The 20,055-nt window shown below is 37.7% G+C and overlaps 2 protein-coding genes and 1 long non-coding RNA gene across 5 annotated transcripts in view; 1 reads left to right on the top strand and 2 right to left on the bottom strand.

Annotated features, from left to right (window-relative positions):
• The first annotated feature begins 213 nt into the window (after positions 1-213).
• On the top strand, positions 214-2,164 carry LOC142528445 (uncharacterized). Its single transcript, XM_075633498.1, has 4 exons — positions 214-689; positions 1,018-1,108; positions 1,180-1,543; positions 1,641-2,164. The coding sequence occupies exons 1-4, from the start codon at positions 214-216 to the stop codon at positions 2,162-2,164; spliced, it is 1,455 nt and encodes a 484-aa protein (XP_075489613.1).
• Positions 2,165-14,171: 12,007 nt separating this feature from the next.
• The window catches only part of LOC142530054 (uncharacterized), a 76,892-nt gene continuing 71,008 nt past the window's right edge, over positions 14,172-20,055 (bottom strand). Inside the window, exon 5 of the long non-coding RNA XR_012816021.1 lies at positions 14,172-14,299. This is a non-coding gene — a long non-coding RNA (uncharacterized LOC142530054). The remainder of the gene's footprint in view (positions 14,300-20,055) is intronic.
• Positions 14,292-17,366, bottom strand: LOC142530053 (uncharacterized). Of its 3 annotated transcripts, none has more exons than XM_075635806.1 (3): positions 16,791-17,046; positions 15,136-15,216; positions 14,292-14,549 (listed from the first exon to the last, which is right to left on the bottom strand). In XM_075635806.1, the coding sequence occupies exons 1-3, from the start codon at positions 16,947-16,949 to the stop codon at positions 14,337-14,339; spliced, it is 453 nt and encodes a 150-aa protein (XP_075491921.1). In that variant the 5' UTR covers positions 16,950-17,046; the 3' UTR covers positions 14,292-14,336. The 3 variants fall into 3 exon arrangements, 2 of the variants coding, with proteins under 2 accessions (XP_075491921.1, XP_075491922.1); XM_075635807.1 differs by having other exon boundaries at positions 14,292-14,510; positions 16,791-17,014; XR_012816019.1 differs by lacking the exon at positions 14,292-14,549 and adding an exon at positions 17,083-17,366 and having other exon boundaries at positions 14,565-15,216; positions 16,791-16,841.

Raw genomic sequence — 20,055 nt, 5'->3', positions numbered from 1 at the left:
TTTGAATTTATATCAGTATTGTTACCAATTAGTCTAGATTTTAATTTAGAGCTTTTATTTTTTTTATTTTATTTTATATTGATTGAGTTTCTCATTTTTTTTGCTTGACAGTGTATGCTAAGATCGCAAAACTCTGACTTGCTTATTTTTGATCCGGAGATCGAAAGAACTGCGAGAAGATTAAGAAAAGCAAGAAGAGAAGAGATCCAATCAATGGCTGAGAACAGAGAGAATGACAGACACGTCCAGCCAGAGGCGATTCCTATAAGAGATCACTTCCGACCAGTGATCAACAATCATTACTCTGGTATTGCAAGAGGGACAATCAACGCCAATAATTTTGAACTGAAGCCTGCTCTAATCAATATGGTTCAGCAAAACCAGTTTGCTAGGACAACCACCTCTGATCCTCACGTTCACCTGAGAACCTTCTTGGAGATAACGGATACGGTAAAGATTAATAATGTGCCTGATGATACTATTAGACTGCGTTTGTTTCCGTTTTCTCTCAGGGATCAAGCACGAGAATGGCTTCAATCGCTTCCCTTTGGAAGTATCACTACTTGGCAAGAGCTGGCGACGAAATTTCTGGCAAAATACTTTCCCCCTGCAAAGTCTGCACAGTTGAAGATTGAGATCAGCACTTTTAGACTGACTGACTTCGAGCAATTGTATGAAGCTTGGGAAAGGTATAAGGAGTTGTTGAGGAGGTGCCCAAATCATGGTTTTGAAGACTGGGTACAAATCGAACTTTTCTATAATGGATTGAATGGTCAAACGCGTACAACTGTGGATGCAGCGGCAGGTGGCACGATCTTTGCCAAATCTCCTGCTCAAGCCTATGACTTGCTTGAGCAGATGACTATTAATAGCTACCAATGGCCGTCTGAGAGGTCAGGAATAAAGAGGACGTCTGGAGTTTATGCCGTGGATCCTATCACATCACTCACTGCGCAAGTATCAGCATTAACTACACAGTTAGCAACCATGAATAAAGTGAGTACATCAAACACTTAGGGACAATCGTTTGTTGTTGAAGAATTGCAAGTTCCTGAAGAGGTGCAGTACGTCACCAACAAGAACTTTGGAGGCTATGGAGGATATAGAGGTAACCCTCCCCCTAATACTTATCATCCTGGTTTGAGAAACCATGAAAATTTTTCTTACGCAAATAACAAGAATGTATTGAATCCTCCACCGGGGTTCAATACATCAAATGGGGAAGGGAAGCCATCATTTGAGGACTTGGTTGGGACATTCGTTTCTGAATCTGGTAAGAGGATGTCTAGGACTGAGTCTAGGCTTGACAACCTTGAGACACACATGGCGAGTATTGGTGCTACCTTGAAAATCCTTGAATCGCAAGTGGGGCAGATAACGAAGCAACTCACATCTCAACCATCAGGCGCAGTGCAAAAGACCGCAGAACCAAATCTGAGAGAGGTGAATGCCATTTTTATACAGCATGAAGAGATTGGAGTAGTAAGCAGAGAAGAGAAAGTTGATCAGCCGACTCCAAGCAAAGGGAGTCGAGGTAAGAAAGGTAAGAGTTATGATTTTGATCAATGCATTGATATTTCGTTACTTCCCTACCCACAAAGATTTTTACAATTGAAAGCTGAGTTTCAAAAGAAAAAAAGGTCTTGAAGATCTCAAGAACCTACAATCTAACATTCAGTCTGTAGAGCAGGAAGAGGTGGCTTTTACTGAAGAAGATGATAAGGGGAGGCAAGGAGGTTTTCCTCAGAAGCTACAAGACCCTGGGGAATTCGTCGTACCATGTGAAATAGGGGGTCAGTTAGTGGAAAAAGCCATCTGTGATTCAGGAGCAAGTGTGAACATAATGCCAAGTTTCCTTTACGAGAAACTTGGATTGAGTAGGATAAAGCCCACAGGACTAAGCTTGCAGATGGCGGATAAATCGGTTAGGACACCGCTGGGTATTGTGGAAGATGTTGAACTTAAGATTGATAAAATAAGGCTCTTAGCAGATTTTGTGGTGCTTGACATGGGGAAAAGTCAGAATGTTCGTGCTATTTTAGGACGACCATTTTTGGCTACTGCTGGAGCCGTCATTGATTTGAGACAAGGAAAACTGACCATGGCGGTTGATGGTCAAAACATAGAACTCAAGGCTTCCAAGATATCATACGATCCACCATGAACAAGATTGGTATAGTCGGGCTGATGACGTTAAACCAAGCGCTGTGTGGGAGGCAACCCACAATTTATTTTCTTTAGCATTCATTTTGTTTTTATTATTTTATTTTATTTTATTTTATGTCCTTAGTTGTTAATTTTACCCACCACCAGATCTATCACCGCCGCAGCCCATGGACATGGATGACACAGATGCTGCGGACAACAACTCGAGCGCCCGAGTTTTGACACTCGTGCGCGAGGTATGTGTTGTCGTGTTCTTTATTTCTATACATTGAGGACAATGCATACTTTAAGTTTGGGGGAGGGTAAAATTGCGTTGCTTGTTAGAATTTTTAGAATTTTTCTGCAAATTTTTTGTTTTATCACTCAGTAGTTAGTTTGATTTTTTTTATTTATTGCATGCTAGATTTGTTAGGTAGAGTCATGGATAAGAAAAATGTGTGGTCGATGATGAAAAGTGAATTGTGGTCCTGAAGTTTATATGTGTTCATGATAACTTAGAAGTCACAAATATTTTGCACTGTCGTGTTTATTGATACTATTGTTGCTCAGAGACAAGTTGTATGCCTATGATGCTAAATAGACGACGGATATCTGATTCTTGGTAATTCTTGCATGACATTGATTGACACTTTCACAAACATAGAAATGATCTAGGCAGTTTTTCACAATATCTTTGGGCATTTGTTCTTTGTTTACTGTCAATTGTAGCCCTTTGAGCCTCGAAGTTTTTGAGATGCTTAAGAGTTCTTTTGTAATGCCCTAGATGGTCATATTTAAAATGCAAAGATGAAATGTTGCTTGAAGGGAGACCGTCCCCGCGCCTAGAGAAGCACCGCACCCGCGGTGCATGGACAGAAAGATGGCCATTTTTACCATAGGGTCACCGCACCCGCGGTCCAGAGAGAGTGCACCCACGGTTGATGTCCAGTAGGGTAGGAAATTTTATTCGAAGCAAGACCGCACCCGCGGTCAAGGAGGGACCGCACCCGCGGTCGTCGAATTTCAGAAAATGAAAGGCATGTCGTGGGCACAGCGCACCCGCGGTGAAGAGTGACCGCACCCGCGGTGCTGCATGCGAGAAATCCACCTTTGTTCCTTGTTGTGACACATGGCATATATATATATATATATATATATATATATATATAGATATTGGACTGATTTAGTCTTTCTCATTTTCAGAACTCAGAACCGAGAGTTATTCCAAAGAGGTGAAAGGCTTCTTTCATTTTAGAATTGAGCTTGTGCAAGATTTAACCATCCCAACTTCAATCCAAACATAGATTATTGCTCCTCTCATCAAGTGCTACAAGGGGATGTAAGTATTGTTCATTTCTAGCATGTTTTGAAATCTATATGTTGGAGGAATGATGATTTGAGTAGAGATATATGTTCTTGAGATTTTGTATATCATAGAAACGTAAACAGATTGAAGAAATGATATCGTATATGATTGTTCTCAATTTCCAGCATATACATATTCCGATTTCTGCAGATTCTGAGATGCTAACGAGTATATTATGTTGGTTATAAATTGAGGATTATGGTTTGTTGATATATGTTGAAATTCTTATTGTTTGAGTTGATCGGTATATCGAGAATCCGCCGTTATGCCGTCGAAATGCATTGAAATGAAATATTGATTCCTATGTGTATTGAGGTGTACTAGAGCTTGATAGAATGTACATTGATGATGCCATTTCAGATTTGTATTGGCGACTTTGACATCGAGACTTCGACATCGACAGAGATTGTGCGATGAAAGGTATAATTCATGTGAATTCGGGAGATACGACTCGAATCAGACTTGGTTGGAGTTTCCCTAAATCAAATACTAGATTTATTATTTATAGTTGATCATGATTATGCCTGGTTTATAGATTTATATTCCAGCATTGAGATAGGAATCATTTGCAGACTTGCCAAACTAGACGTTCGGTGGTATCGACGCTTCGGATCAGATTCAATCCGATTGTAGACATTCGATGCAGACAGGGCCGAAGTCTAGGAATAATACGTACAATTACCCCGATTGGGAGGGTAGGTGACAGACAGTGACGTCTTATTCACACCGGGATCCCTAGAGTTAGAGTCGAGTCGAGTCGAGTCAAGATATGAATTGAATTGAGTTGCATGCTTATTTTATTTAGATTTCAGAGATTACGGAATCTATTGTTACTGCATGCTTATTTTGATTGGTTTCCTAGACTATGAAACCTATTGTTATGAATTTTATGCATGATAATATGCTTTATGATTTATATTGTGTATATGCATGTATACATGTTTTATACTGGGATTTATTCTCACCGGAGTATCCGGCTGTTATCTTGTTTTGTATGTGTGCATGACAACAGGTGGGACAAGATCGGGGTCAAGAAGATGATGAGAGATCGAGATTAGAGTGGTGATTCCGGACTTGGATGTAGACTTTGTTTAATACTTGAACTTTAGTAATTAAACCTTAGACTAGTTTGAATTAGAAGCATGTTGTATAAGATTTGTATTATTATACTGGTTTGTATAATAGATTGATTCCATTACCTTCCGCATTTTAAAAGAAAAATTTTTAGACCCTGTTTATCTTAATTGATAATTAAATCCCAAAGATGATTAAGAAGATGATTAGCGTCCGGGTCCCCACATCTTTTGTGCATGCCTTGTATATCAATTTTTGTCAAACAAATGCATGTGATTAGTTGGTATGAGATGATTAATGGATTGACGGTAATCTAGAACTTGTTTGAGCACTTTTCGAGGCGAAATACGGATAATATGTGACATAGGAATGATTTAGGCGATCTTTGAAACCGTTGAGCCTTCGAGCCTACCAAATGAACATGAAATATCCCTAGTGTCCCATTTTGAGCCTACTGAAAAATCAAGTGGTGTGTGTCAATGACATACAATTAGCCCCCACTTGTATCTATTCTATATCCCACAGCAACTACCAAATGAAGCTTATACACTTATTTTCCTACCTGATTTTTGAGAGAAATACATTCATTGGTGTTGTAGTGATTCAAATGCTCCTTGAAAAAAAAAAAAAGAAATAGTTAAAGTGTGCAAAAAGGAGTTCAAAAAGAAGAAAAACAATGAAAAGAATGAATCAAAAGTGGTGAGAAAGAAAGCATTTGGGAAATGAAAGATATGAATGAAAAGAAAACAATAAAGTGGGTGGTAGTTGAAAAGAAAATGAAAATGAGTGAAGTTGATGAAGTTCAAATATTTCTCTCAAATTTTCATTTCCATACCTTTATTGTAGTCGTGAGCCGTGGCCTAACGTTACAAGCCTACAAGCCCTATTAACCGTGTCACATTTATCCAATATACTAGTGGAGAAAAGTTGTTCAAGTCAAGCCTATGGATACCTGAAAAACATAATCATCAAGTATAAACTTTAATCACTTGCTTGCAAGCATCTCGTTGCGTGATTTCATCTTTGGTATAATTCCGTTGAATATTCATCGAGCCAATTAATCACCAATAAAGTCCTATGTGATCTATGAATGTGAATTTGTATTTTGATGAAGTGTGAGTTGAACTAAACTGAGGATTTCTTGATTCTGTAAGGCGAATGGGCATTATGACTCTATTTGAGCACTCGATGGGGTAATCGAACATTGACATATCACACACACACGTGACTCTTGGGAAATCATGAATTACATTAAAATAGATAAGTCTGAGGCCAATATCACTTTTTGCGAATCCATGACTGTTAAGAGTTTCATTACTTGTTAATTGACTTCCTGTTTTTATTCTATTTTGCTCGGGACTAGCAAAAGTTCAAGTTTGGGGGGTTTGATAAGTGCAAGATTTGCACTTATTTTATATTAAATTCCATTTTTTGAATTATGCTTGTTTCGAACAGAATTATGCGTTTTGGTTTGTTTTGATTGTCTTTTCAGGAATGGAGAAAATAGCGACACGAAGTCAAGTGGACCAAGAAAACGACATACCGCGCAACCGAGAACACACCAACGGATAGTGGTGCGCGCGATCGCGCCACATCACGCGCAGCCGCGCGCGCAAAGATGAGTCACCCGAGCAGAACATCGCGCGCCATCGCGCCAACTCTCGCGCACCCGCGCGCACCCATACAAGCGAATGACCAGACGCCTACACGCCATCGCGCCATTTCCACCGCCACCACGTGCGCGCTGCGTCTCAGAATAATATATAAGGTGCGAGTAGGTCAATCTGAGGTGACATGCCGTTTTGGACGAAAATACAGGGAGAAGACTCGGAGCGAAGGCGAGATGGAGGCAAGACACGCGAAGATCGATTACAAAGACGAAGAGCGACGAATCTGGGGATAGAGACGACACTTCGGATTTGTTATCTGTCTTTGCATTTCTATTTTCTCATATGTCAATGTCTAAAACTTTGAATATGCGTCGTTTTTATTTCGATTTCGTGATGAACTAATCTCCCATTCTAGAGAATGATGTAGCTTAGTGTACACGATGATTTGACGTGGTTATTTTTATAAGATTGAATTCCATTTCATGTTTACTTGTGTTTCTCTGTGTTTATTGCACTGCAATTTACTGGCCATAAATTGTTTGTTGTTTGATTAATTCTACAACTCGGGAGAGGGACTAGGATTATAGATCATTAGAACACATCGTTAAATGTTTATAGCGTTCGAAAGGCGTATAACTTTAGCGAGGCTTAGTAAGAACATTTTTTGCATTTATCTATGAAACTTAGATTCTAATTAGGAATAATTGAATCGAAGTTGATAGATACAATTATTCGTCACTTGGGAAAGGGGGAATAACATAACCTAAGTGTTCTTGGCCATTAAATAATTGGAATTCAGGAATATAAATTCAACTGTGAATATTTATCGTGGAAACTTTGTGAAATCATTTCTCTAGATATTTTCTCTCATTATTATTTCTCAATTAGGTGATTTAATTAATTCATTGTTTTCAATTAATTCGTTCAAACAACCCAACCTTTTATTTGATTTTTCTAAATAAAGTTGAGACTATTTTAATTACGAGCACTGATATACATTTTTTATACACACTCCTCGTGAGATCGATATCTGTACTCTAACCAGTACTAAAACTTGACACCGTACACTTGCGGTAGTGAAAATTCGCAACAGAGGTGTTACATTTAGTGGTATCTGAGCAACGTTATTCGGACCAATGCATATGACTTCGTCTACTTTCAACAGTCCGGGTATGTCTTCTTCTTCATCTATTTATTGTTATGGTTGATATGTATTATGTGAGCACATTGTGGGAGTTATGCCTCCTAAGAGAAAAGCTACAGAGGGTGAGGATAGCTCCTCATCGAGAGTTGTCGGCGAGTTCGGTATGTTACTGAAAAAGCAAGCCAAGGTTCACAGTGAACAGATTCAACAGTTGCTACGTATGCAAGCATCAGGACAAGGTAGAGGCCAAGTGAGAGGCCAAGTGGTTCAAGCAGTTGGAACCGATGGGATCTTTACTGCTTTCAAGTGGATGGATCCACCTGAGTTTGCAGGAAGCACTGATCCATTGATGGCTGTAGAGTGGATTAAAGCACTTGAGGCGATATTTGATCATCTCAAGTATGAAGACAATGATAGAATTGGTTGTGCAGTGTTCATGTTAGTCAAAGCTGCACGCATTTGGTGGAATGCTACCAAGGTTAGTGTGGATGTTCCGGCATTGAAGTGGCAAGAGTTCACTGATCTTTTCTATGACAAGTACTTCCCAGATGCACTTCGAGCTCGGAAGGTGACTGAGTTTTTAGAGCTTCTTCAAGGAGGTATGAATGTTGACGATTATATTTTAAAGTTCGAGTAGGGTTGTCTGTTTGCCTCATACATTGCCTCCAATGACAAAGACAAGGGTGCTCATTTTATTAGAGGACTTCGAGCAGAGATCAGGAGGGACATCAATATGTCTAAGGCGGTGACATTTAAAGAGATTGTGGCTAAAGCATTGTTAGCCGAGCAAGATGAGAAGGATATTGCTAGAGAGAGACAGGCGAGGCACCAGGCTATTGCTCAAAGAGGTCAAGGTTCGAGCCAAAGAGGACAAGGCAGTTACAAGGTGAAAGGCAAGATAGAGCTGAGTTCTAAAGTATTGACAGTCCCGTTTGATCCTGAGAAGCCGTTGTGTCCCAAGTGCAATAGGCATCATGGGGGAGAGTGCAGATTTGGTACTCACACATGCTACCGATGTGGTACTGCAGGCCATATCGCCAAGTATTGTCCGAGAGGATCGAGTAAAGAAAAGGTGCAAGGTCGCATCTTTACCATGACGAGGAAGACTGTGAAGTTTGAGTGGTCCAAAGAATGCCAAAGTGGATTCCAAGAGTTGAAAGATAGGTCGACGATAGCTCCGGTACTTGCATTGCCCAGTGGTTCAGAAGACTTTGTTTTTTATACCGATGCGTCGAAGAAGGGTCTTGGTGCAGTGCTGATGCAACGTGGAAAGGTTATAGCCTATGCTTCTCGTCAATTGAAAGACTACGAGAAAAATTATCCTACGCATGATCTGGAGCTGGCAGCTGTGGTTTTCGCTCTGAAAATCTGGAGACATTATTTATATGGCGAAAAGTGTGAAATTTTCACGGACCACAAGAGTTTGAAGTATTTTTTTTTTCTCAGAAAGAACTCAATATGCGTCAGAGACGGTGGTTAGAGCTTGTCAAAGATTATGATGTGACGATTAGTTATCACCCAGGGAAGGCGAATGTTGTAGCAGATGCATTGAGCCGTAAGTCAAGTTCCTCTTTGAGTTCTATGATTCAGAAACCATTGTTGTTAGATTTGCAACGAGAAGAGATAATTTTGGTAGTACTAGGAACTATTGCTTGCTTTTCAGCGTTGATCATTCGGCCTACATTGACGGACATGATCTGTAGAGATCAGGCCAATGATGCACAGTTGATAGAGATGAGAGCCAGAGCAGAAGAGAGAGGTAATTCAGAGTTTGGGATGAATAGAGATGGTTTAATGACATTCAGAGGCCGTATATGTATTCCTACTGGTGATGATATTCGGCGAGTCGTCTTGACAGAGACACATACCGCGCCATACTCGATACATCCAGGTAGTACCAAGATGTATCAGGATCTTCGTAGACTTTATTGGTGGCCAGGTATGAAGAAGGATATTGCCATGTTTATTTCTCAATGCCTAACTTGTCAGCAGGTGAAAATCGAGCACCAAAAACCTGATGGGACATTGCTATCATTGCCGATTCCTCAATGGAAATGGGAGCATATTACGATGGACTTCGTGACTGGTCTTTCTAGAACGCAGAAAGGCTATAACTCTATTTGGGTTATTGTTGATCGATTGACCAAGTCAGCGCATTTTCTCCCAGTCAAGACAACGTATTCCATGAACCAGTATGCCGAAGAGTACATGGCAGAGATTGTTAGACTTCATGGTGTTCCTGTGTCGATTGTGTCTGATCGTGACCCTAGATTTACTTCAGAGTTTTGGAAGAGTTTGCACAGAGCCTTGGGTACACGGTTAGCATTCAGTACAGCATATCACCCACAGAGTGACGGTCAATCAGAAAGAGTTATTCAGATTTTAGAGGATATGCTCAGAGCTTGTACTATAGACTATCCTGGTAGTTGGGATTCCAAATTGCCTCTTGTTGAGTTCACATACAATAATAGCTACCAGGCGACGATTGGCATGGCACCGTATGAAGCACTTTATGGCAGAAAGTGTAGATCTCCCTTGTATTGGGACGAGATTGGTGAGAGAAAGATGTTGGGTCCAGAATTGATCCAACAGACAGCTGATGTTGTTGCTGTTATTCGAGAGAGAATGAAGACTGCACAGTCAAGACAGAAGAGTTATGCTGATGTACAACGTAGGCCGTTGCAATTTGAGGTCGGCGACCACGTGTTCTTGAAGATAGCACCTCTTAAAGGTGTGATGCGGTTTGGCAAGAAGGAAAAGTTGAGTCCGAGATTTATTGGCCCATTTGAGATCTTGGACAGAGTCGGTGATCGAGCTTACAGGTTAGCCTTACCGCTAGATCTTAACAGAGTTCATAATGTTTTTCATGTCTCCATGCTCAGGAAGTATATTGCAAATCCTTCCCATGTTCTTCGTCACGAGCCATTGGACTTGACGCCGAATTTAACGTACCAAGAGATTCCGGTCCAGATTCTGGATCGCAAAGTTAAAGTATTGAGAAATGAAGAGATCGGCATTGTTAAAGTCCTTTGGAGGAATCATTTGATTGAAGAAGCCACGTGGGAACCAGAGGATGAGATGAAAGAGAAGTATCCTGAGTTGTTTGCGCAGTGACGTCAATTTCGAGGACGAAATTCCTTTAAGGGGGGGAGATTGTAATATACAAGCCTGGTGAACAGTACGGTTTAAGATTTCATACGTTTATTGACTACTTGGTCAAGTTTAAGTATAGTTTAGATGTTAAGAGTTTCGATTTATGATTTATAGTATCGTTGGTTATACTTGATATGTGGTTTTATGGTAACGTCGTTGCGATTTAATTCATGGTAATTTGTATGTTGAGCCAATTGGTATGAGGCCAATTGGGGTGGTTAGACTATATATAGAGGTGCAAATTTCTTGTTGGGAGTGTTGCCGAATTATGAGGAGAAGCGACGTTGCGATTCGATTTTTGTTGCAAAGAGTATATTGTTGGCTACAGAGGGGAGTGCACCCGCACTCCATTTTTCAGTGCACCCGCGGTGATTGGACAGAAGGGTCAATGCACCCGCACTGCAAAAGACACCGCACCCGCGGTCGGCTAGTGCACCCGCGGTACAAAAGTTAGTGCACCCGCGGTGTGTGAATAGTAAAAGCGTGTTTTCGGTTTTAAGTGATATAAGACATGAGTTGGTTCACTTTTTCCCCATTTCTACCCATTCTTCTCGGTTTCTTCAGAGCAAGGGAGCTAGGGTTCCATTTTCTTTCTTTCCTTTCTTTGATTCTAGCATCTTGTGGGATTATTGAAGTGAGAACAAGGTCATTGTTGGTTCAAGGAGCTAAGGTAAGCTTGTGGTATAGTTTATTCTTGGATTTTGATGTTGGGAGATTATGGGTTTGTTGATGGTGTTGGTTATATGGATTTATTGGTATGGGTTTGTGATTATTGAGATGTTGATGGTTCATTTCATGGTTTATTGTTGTAGGTTGTGTATCAAGAGATTAGTTTCAAGGTTTCAATTGGTTGTAAGTGGAATTAATTCACTTGTGCTCACATGATAATATATGTATTGTGTTTCAATGGTTTTACTATGTTATTCCCTTCCATTTGATTCATATTATGTATAGATATACCATGTTGTATATGAGAGGCTTTATATGTCTCAATTGTGTAAAAAAGGAATACAAAAGAAAAGAGTATTCAAAGTGTTTGGTTTAATGCCAAAGAGAGAGTTCAAATGATTTATTCGATTGATAGAGAGATAGTCAGATATTGCATGCAATGAGTTGATCAACGACCATAGGCTTATATCCCAACAGAGTAATCGATTTATATCGATGGATATAGGTACAGAGACAGAGATACTATTAAAATATCAATCCACCAGAGAAAAGAGAAATACCATCGTTATTGTTATTCATGCTATGATATTTATGTTTCAGAGTTGATGGTATTTAATGATTTCAAAGCCATGTTTTACAGATTATGATATGTACAGATTGTTATGTAAGAGTTCCACTTGCTGAGTTTTATACTCATTCCAGTTATTCATGTGATGCAGATAAGAGGGACGGGCCAGGACGTTGATTGGAGCCGAGGTCATATGTATAGAAGATGGAAGGAAGAAGATATTTTGCTAGCATTTTGACATGATCAAAAATAATATTTTGTATTTTGATAAAACACTTGATTGATCATGTATATGTTTTTTATTATAAATGTTGTATGTCAAGAGAATTTTAAATCCTCCTTCCCTCTAAGTAAATTTTTAATTTTCCGCTGTTATTTTACGAAATCGGTCAGAGGTGTTACATTTAGTGGTATCAGCCTTTTATTGTAACGACCCATTACAGGCCCAGTGGACCGCCCATACGGCCCACTGCCCCGATCGACCCAAGGCTATCCCGATCTTGGGCTCTGCTCTATGGGCCTTGGCCCATCTATGGAACTCTTCCCTCACGGGCTTTCCATAGGCGTCGTACGGGTTACTCATAGAACTCTTCCAGCCCATGAACTGGAGTCTGTGCCTTCCCAGGATCGAACCTAAGACCACATGGATATATAGATACTTAGCACAATCCTGGTACCAATAGCTCAATTGGTACCAGGATTGTGCTAAGTACCTATATATTCATGTGGTCTTAGGTTCGATCCTGGGAAGGCACAGACTCCAGTTCATGGGCTGGAGGAGTTCTATGAGTAACCCGTACGACGCCTATGGAAAGCCCGTGAGGGAAGAGTTCCATAGATGGGCCAAGGCCCATAGAGCAGAGCCCAAGATCGGGATAGCCTTGGGTCGATCGGGGCAGTGGGCCGTATGAGCAGTCCACTGGGCCTGTAATGGGTCGTTACAGATAAGGACCGCGTTGATCCGTCTCACATATAAAGATCCGTTAGACCGTCTCAAATGAGACATATTCTTAATTAAAATTTAAAATTCATTATCATGTGGATTTACCCAAAAAAAAAACTATTGAATTTTTTTTATTATGGATCTGAAATATATAACGTCAAATTCATTCATTCAAATACATAAATTTGATGAAGAGAACATATGAGAATTCCATCAACTCTGCCCATATTGAGAGTTGGAGTTTAGTTATCTTAGTTTTAACTGATGAGTATTTTTCCCGCCAATTTTAATTTTTTTCGATTTTGTGAGTAAAATATCTCAAATTCATTTGAATCTTCGATTCTAAAAATATTAACTTCTTATTAACCAAAATTAAAATTTTATATCTTAGAAATTCTAATTTGAGTGTTATTTGATATCAAAATGTAAAAAAGAGCGAATGAAATGCATTGAAAATAAAGATTTTTGAAAGAAATATGGAATGATTCAGAAAGATGCATCAACTCAATAACTAAATATCGGTGTGGTTGAGAGATAACACATGCCAAAAAATTTCGTGTCACCTTTACGATATCAAAAGATGACATTCATTGAATAAAAATAATAACATTTATCTTCACATACAAGGTCCATTTAAGAAAATATGGAACTCTCTCATCACCTTAATAAATAACATTTCGTTAATCCTCATTGTCAAGTAATTGGATAAAACTTAATAAAAATAATTATTTATCTATTTCTACTTATAAAAAGGATGATTGGGATTTGCATTATGAAATTTCATTATTGCCCAAATTTTGTTCTTTAGTGTAAAAGTGATGGGTATTTTGAGAAGTTACATAAAAAAAGAGAAGGGGAAGTAAAATTATTTGGATGTAATTGTGCTATCAAATGTCATTAATCAACCTAAATGCATTGTATGGAGAATCAATAATGCGAAGAAAATTATATATATAAAGCATTTCTACCATCTTTTTTCTTTTATAAATTACTGCTGAATCTTCTAAGCGGATATATAATTCTCATTTTTACTTATTATGAGCATTATTGGTGATAATTTTCGGTCTTGAAAAATTAAGAGGCATAAAAAACTCCTGTGATTACGATAATATAAAATTAAGATACTAATTAAGAAAAACAAAATAATTTAATTAAAAAATACAATTTTTTTTAGTATGAATTGATCATATTAAAATACATAATTAGTTTTATGTAAATAATTATAATAAATGTGGCCATGGAAAGAACTTTCGCACTATCACAACAAAAATAACTAATTGCGTAATTTTTTTTTATCTATATTTGGACTTCAATAAAGACGTGTTTGATAATATATTGTAAATTTGTGACTGATTTTTAAAAGTTGGGTCCCAAAATATTTATTGACATTCAAATTTTCAAATTCAATTTCAGCCACAGATTGTTGTGTTGTTTCTGATTGTGTAAATGAGTGATAAACTGGGAACGTAAATAGCAAGAAAATTCATAAGGTAAGAGTAGCTTTTCCATAAATGATAAACTTCATGTCTTGTCAAATGTGTCCTTAAAATGGTACTCATCCAAGAATAGTAGTTCAGTCAAGGCACATGATTGTCAGTCTAGGATCACATAATTCATGAACATTACTCTGTTCTTCGACGAAACCATGCAAGATTTAGAGGAGTTTAGTCCATAGTAACATCAGAATTCATTTCCACAGGCATATCTTGAGAACTTATGCTTTGCTGAGCAGAGGAAAATGGAGTGGTAAGCTCTCCATGCGATGCGCTTGCACAATTCTGATCAGTTCCACAACCCCATTGTTCTGTATGCCTCATGGTTGGTACACTCATCTTATCCTTTCCGTTAATTTGGTATCGACATTTAGAATCAGAGATCTAATATGTAAGGAAACAAAAAGTTTGTGGAATATAACTAACATGGCTATGCAACTATGAACATGATTACCAAAATTCATATGAGTAGCAAACTTTCAGAAAAACGCTGACTTTAAGACAATAAGAAGTGATTCCGACAAGTTTTTCCGTTACCACAGTAGTGATTCCGACAATAACTTTTTTTTTTCATGAAGCTGTATTTACTGCATAAAGAACTCGGCTACATATTGTTACATCCAACAAGGAGCTGAAATGTATTTTGAGATTATACATACTTGAAAATTACGAACCATTTATCACAAGTTTGAGAAAAAAAGCTATTTCACAGACTATATGTCATTATTAAATAATGATCTGATACATGCATATATAATCATATATCCGAAAATAACAATAATAAGTATATTTTGATAAAGTTGGTTTGATTGACAGAAAGGAAGTTAGAACCACCTAAAGGTCTCTAGGTTTGAAATGCATGTTACAATTTAACTTCGTCGATGTCTTGAAGAATTATTCAAATCAAGCATAGAAACTGATAAAGAGGACATCGGACAAAATAAAAGTAAACAAAAGATTTTAGAAGAACCTGCAAATAGCCAAGAATATCAGGCAGGGTTAACAGTTTCCCTTCTTCCAGCTTTGCTGCAATCCATTCATGCATTTTCACCTTAGAAATGATATGAAGATAATATTAGGCAACCATTTAAAGAATTTTTCAAAAACATTCACATACTCATGGCCAAGTTCTATGATATTATGCCAATCCCCGACGCTATTAAGAATTTTTCCGATGAAGAAGAGCGAAAGATCAACAAGTCAATGTACTAGGCCTGATGCAAAGGCTTGAACTCAGTAATCACTACAAAAGATTTTCATCAATTTGTAGATATATCTTTATGTTTCAATCTTATGCCTCAGGGAATCAACAAACATAAATCAAAACACTTTCAAACTGAGGAATTCCGACGCTCTAGATTACAGGAATCTCAATTATCTATGATCCTTACTGTAGGATCTGCACCAGTACAATATCCATGTTTAACCATTTTTCTTCAACGGCAAAACGGTATTTCGATCATAGATAGAGGATACCTTCAAAATCATTCAATCTCGATGGAATTATGCAAGAAAGTACATAGGTATCTCCGGTGAACAAACAATCTTAAGATGGATGAAAGACTCACCTCTGGAATTGTTTGATCTTAACAGAAATTGTACAAGAGAGTATACAGAAATATCTGGTCACAACCTCCAACAGAAAATTTGAACTACTTTTCGTGATTGGTGCAACACTACTGCTTTTAAATTTATAATTTCACTTTCTTTGAACCGCATATTAACGTTTTGAAAAAGCCGTAGCTTGTCGTGTTCGGAAAGTGACACTTGTAGTTAGTCATCTTCGCAAAATATTCACTTTAGCTTCTTGATAAGTTCTGCTGTCTTGATTGGTTTTTTAAAACGTTTAAGTAAATGCAAATCATTTAAAATCCAAACTTAATACAGGCGACAAAATAAAAAGCCGCCAAAAACAGAGATTTCATAACCGTCATCGAGCCCATAAGGTAAGTTAGACTAAGAAATAACAACCGCCTTTTCCAGTTTACCCGGATCACATGGTTTTAATAGCACAAACTTCTTAGCTAAAACAAGATACTGGTATAAATTCTACGTGGTTGTCAAAAAACAAACTCTGATAAGATAAAATATCTACACATAAATGTAATGTCAGCTTCAATCAATAGCTGAAACATGACTAAAACATCAATGACCAATTCAATTTCCTATAAAAAATCATATGATCACTCACAAATTCAGACATGCATTGAAAAAACATTATCTCGAATTGGATGTGAAGCATGCAAATACAGAAAATGAAGCCTTACATAAAAACCATAAAAGGAACTTCAAAATTTTCAAATAAGTGGCATGCATGTACCCATTTCTACAATCCAACAACCAACAAAAAAAACCGAGAAAAGCAAAAACTAGGAGTCTCAATATAAAAAACCCTTCAAGAATCTCAGATCACAATAAAAATCAATCAAGCTCAGGAAAAAAAATCATGATTAGAAACAAATCAAGAAAAATGATGGGGGGAAACCAAAATCTCACGCCACATCAAAACAATCAGCAAAATCAATTATTTTCTCACCTGTTCACATAGAATCAAAACTGAAATTCTGAAAAATTCAATCAGAATATTAACAAACATAAATTCCGTGAAAAGGGTCAATCTCTTACATAGGAATAGTGCTGTCCAGCCTCAAAAGCCTGCTTTTGGTTAGCAGAAGCCTGTGCATATAATTGGCAAAGATGGTTAGCAACATTCTGGAAAGTAGAGAATAAAACCCTTTCATTCTCATCCACAACAGTGATTTCCATCTTTCTCTTGGATGCCATGAAATTCTTGCCCTCTCTCGATTTTTTTTTTTCAATTTCCCAATATAAATTGCTTCTCCTTCTCCGATCCCACACTCAGGGTTTGCTTTTAAACTTGAATTGTATAGAAAAAGGCAGAGTAAAGAAAACCAACCTGGAATCTTTAGCACAAACGTAATCAGATGCAGATTAAAGGAACCCGCTGCTTTAATTACAGCCCAGCCAAGTGAGGAAGCAAACACACATACTCTAACAGCCCCGGTCTCACTCTCTCTCTCCATGTATATATATATAAATACAATTCTACGTATTATCAAATCTTAATTGCAAAGCTGAAATGGGTTTTAGAGACGAAGATGAGTTCTCTATTCCACTATTTGTAAATTAGCAATGACTGTATATCAGTGCAATGGCTGCATGCACACGCAAAATCTTGAGGAAATTTAAAATATGTAGTAATTTCTATTTGTTTGAGTGCATGTTTGATATATTGTTAATTTGCAAAACAAATATAAAAAGAAAAAAATGTATATATTCTACTGTATTTATATATAAAACTATCCTGAAATTTTTTATTACCATAAATTGTTTTAGAATCTCCACCAATAGTTTCGGGTGATTGTCCTCCACCGGCAAGCTTATTTATTGGCGATTTTGGTCGACGAGGAACGCATTCTTGGCAGTAATGTGTTTTTATTTTTGTGATTTAAGCTTATTTATGTGTATATTTAAGCTTCATTTTGTATATTCTGAAGGAGCACAGCGGAATAAAATTTTGAAGTAGCAATTCAAGTGATGCAATACACTTGATTATATTTTTGGATTAAAAAATATGAAGATTACATAAGTAATTTATAGACCTAGTCTCACATTTTTCAAGACTTATTTACTCCACACATTAACTAGCTATTTAAACTTCCTAGATGGCTTTCAAAGTACTAGTAAATATTCAAGAAAATGACTCTAGAAATTACAAATTATTTTAACACTCCCCTTAATTTGTAATTTTCAATTGCTGCTTGAACTTCTCGAATTTCTCCACGGTAACTGCTTTGGTTAGGAAATCTGCAACTTGATCATCTGTGTTAATGAACTCCATTTGAATATGCTCTTTGCTTACCAATTCTCGAACAAAGTGATGTCGAAGTTCAATATGCTTTGAACGAGCATGAAACACTGGATTCTTTGTCATTGCCACAGCTGCACATGTTATCACAATAAATTTTTGTTGGCTGACTTTCAACTTGCTGCAAGTCACCAAGAATTCTCCTTAACCAAGTTGCTTCACATGCTGCTTCTGTTGTTGCAATATATTCAGCTTCAGCTGAAGATAGAGCAACTGTCTTTTGCTTCTTTGAGCTCCAAGCAATCACTTTTGAGCCAAGACAGAATATGTATCCAGAAGTGCTCTTCCTGTCATCTTGACATCCTGCCCAGTCGGTCTCAGTAAACCCAACCAATTTGTTGTCTTGATCTTTGACATAATGCAATCCCAGCTTCTTTGTTCCTTGCAAATACCTCAGGATTCTTTTAGCTACAGTGAAATGAACTTTGGAAGGATCATGCACAAATCTTGAAACAATACCAACTGCAAATGAAATATCAGGTCTCGTATGAATAACATAAATAAGTGATCCAACCAAACTTCGATAGATTTTTGGATCCACTTTTCCAGACCCGTCATTGAGCTGCAACTTCTCACTCGGAGTCATTGGAGTGCTAACATGTTTGCAATTTGCCATGCGGAATTTTTTGAGCAAATCCTCTACGTACTTTTCTTGTGAAAGAAAAATTTCTCCATTAACTTGTCTTATTTGAATACCAAGGAAATACTTCATCATTCCAAGATCAGTCATTTCGAAATATGCCATCATTTTCTCCTTGAACTCCTTCAAAAAAATCGTATTATTTCCAAAGTAAATCAAATCATCAACATACCACCATGAAATCATTCCCATCCTTTTTCACATATAGAGCTGGTTCATTCTTACTTCTTTCAAAACCATTCTTGAGAAAATACCCATCAATTTTGCAATTCCAATCTCTAGGGGCTTGCTTCAAACCATACAAGACCTTTCGTAGTCTGTAAACCTTATCTTCTTTTCCTTCAATCATGAAACCCTGTGGCTGGATAACATAAACTTCCTCTTCAAGTTCTCCATTCAAAAAAGCTGATTTAACATCTAACTGAAACACATTGAGCTCTAATTGAGCTGCAATTGCAAGAGCTGATCTTATTGTCTCCATTCGAACCACAGGAGCAAAAGTTTCATTGAAATCCACTCCAGGCTGTTGAGCATAACCCTTGGCTACGAGACGAGCCTTGTGCTTTCTTATTGACCCATCTTCACCATATTTGGTCTTGTAAATCCACTTTAAACCAATCACATCTTTTCCTTTAGGCAAATCCACTAAATCCCACGTTCTATTTTTCTCAATAACTGCAATATCTTCTTTCATTGCTTGAATCCAAACATCATTATGTTTTCCTTCATCATAGAACTGCGGTTCACTAGAGAATAACGCAAGATTGCAAGAAGCATAAATTTTCTACAAGGATCGTACCTTCCTTACTGGAGAATCTGGATCCGAGATTTCAGAATCTAACTCCACCGTAGTAGGTTTTGGACTTTGCTGAGAAGTGCTTGGATGTGACTAACGATTGTGAAAAAATGGTGGTTCTACGAAATCGTGAATTGGTGGACTTTGACAAACATCTTCATTCCATTGCCATGCAGCCATCTCATCAAACACAACATCTCTTGACACAACAAGCTAATTCTTTATTGGATTCCACAATCGATAACCTTTTGATTCATCACTATAACCAATGAAAATCATTTTTTCACCTTTCTTATCAAACTTATCTTTGCTAGGGGACTGAATTTAATGCATAAGAAATGCACCCAAAAATTTTCAAGTGATCGACTTGTGGTTTTCTCTTACTCCATGCCTCAATTGGTGTTTTATTCAAAACCGCCTTCGTAGGTGAACGATTAAGAATATACACTGCTGTATTAACAGCTTCTGCCCAGAATTTTTTTGGCAAACCTTTTTGTTCAAGCATGCTTCGAGTCCATTTCAGCAATTGTTCGATTTTTCCTTTCTGCGACGCCGTTCTGCTGTG

This window comes from Primulina tabacum, chromosome 16, assembly GCF_025594145.1.
Source record: "Primulina tabacum isolate GXHZ01 chromosome 16, ASM2559414v2, whole genome shotgun sequence".
Lineage (NCBI taxonomy): Eukaryota > Viridiplantae > Streptophyta > Magnoliopsida > Lamiales > Gesneriaceae > Primulina > Primulina tabacum.
Note: the sequence above shows the minus strand (reverse complement) of the source record. Positions and strands in the feature narration are given on the sequence as shown.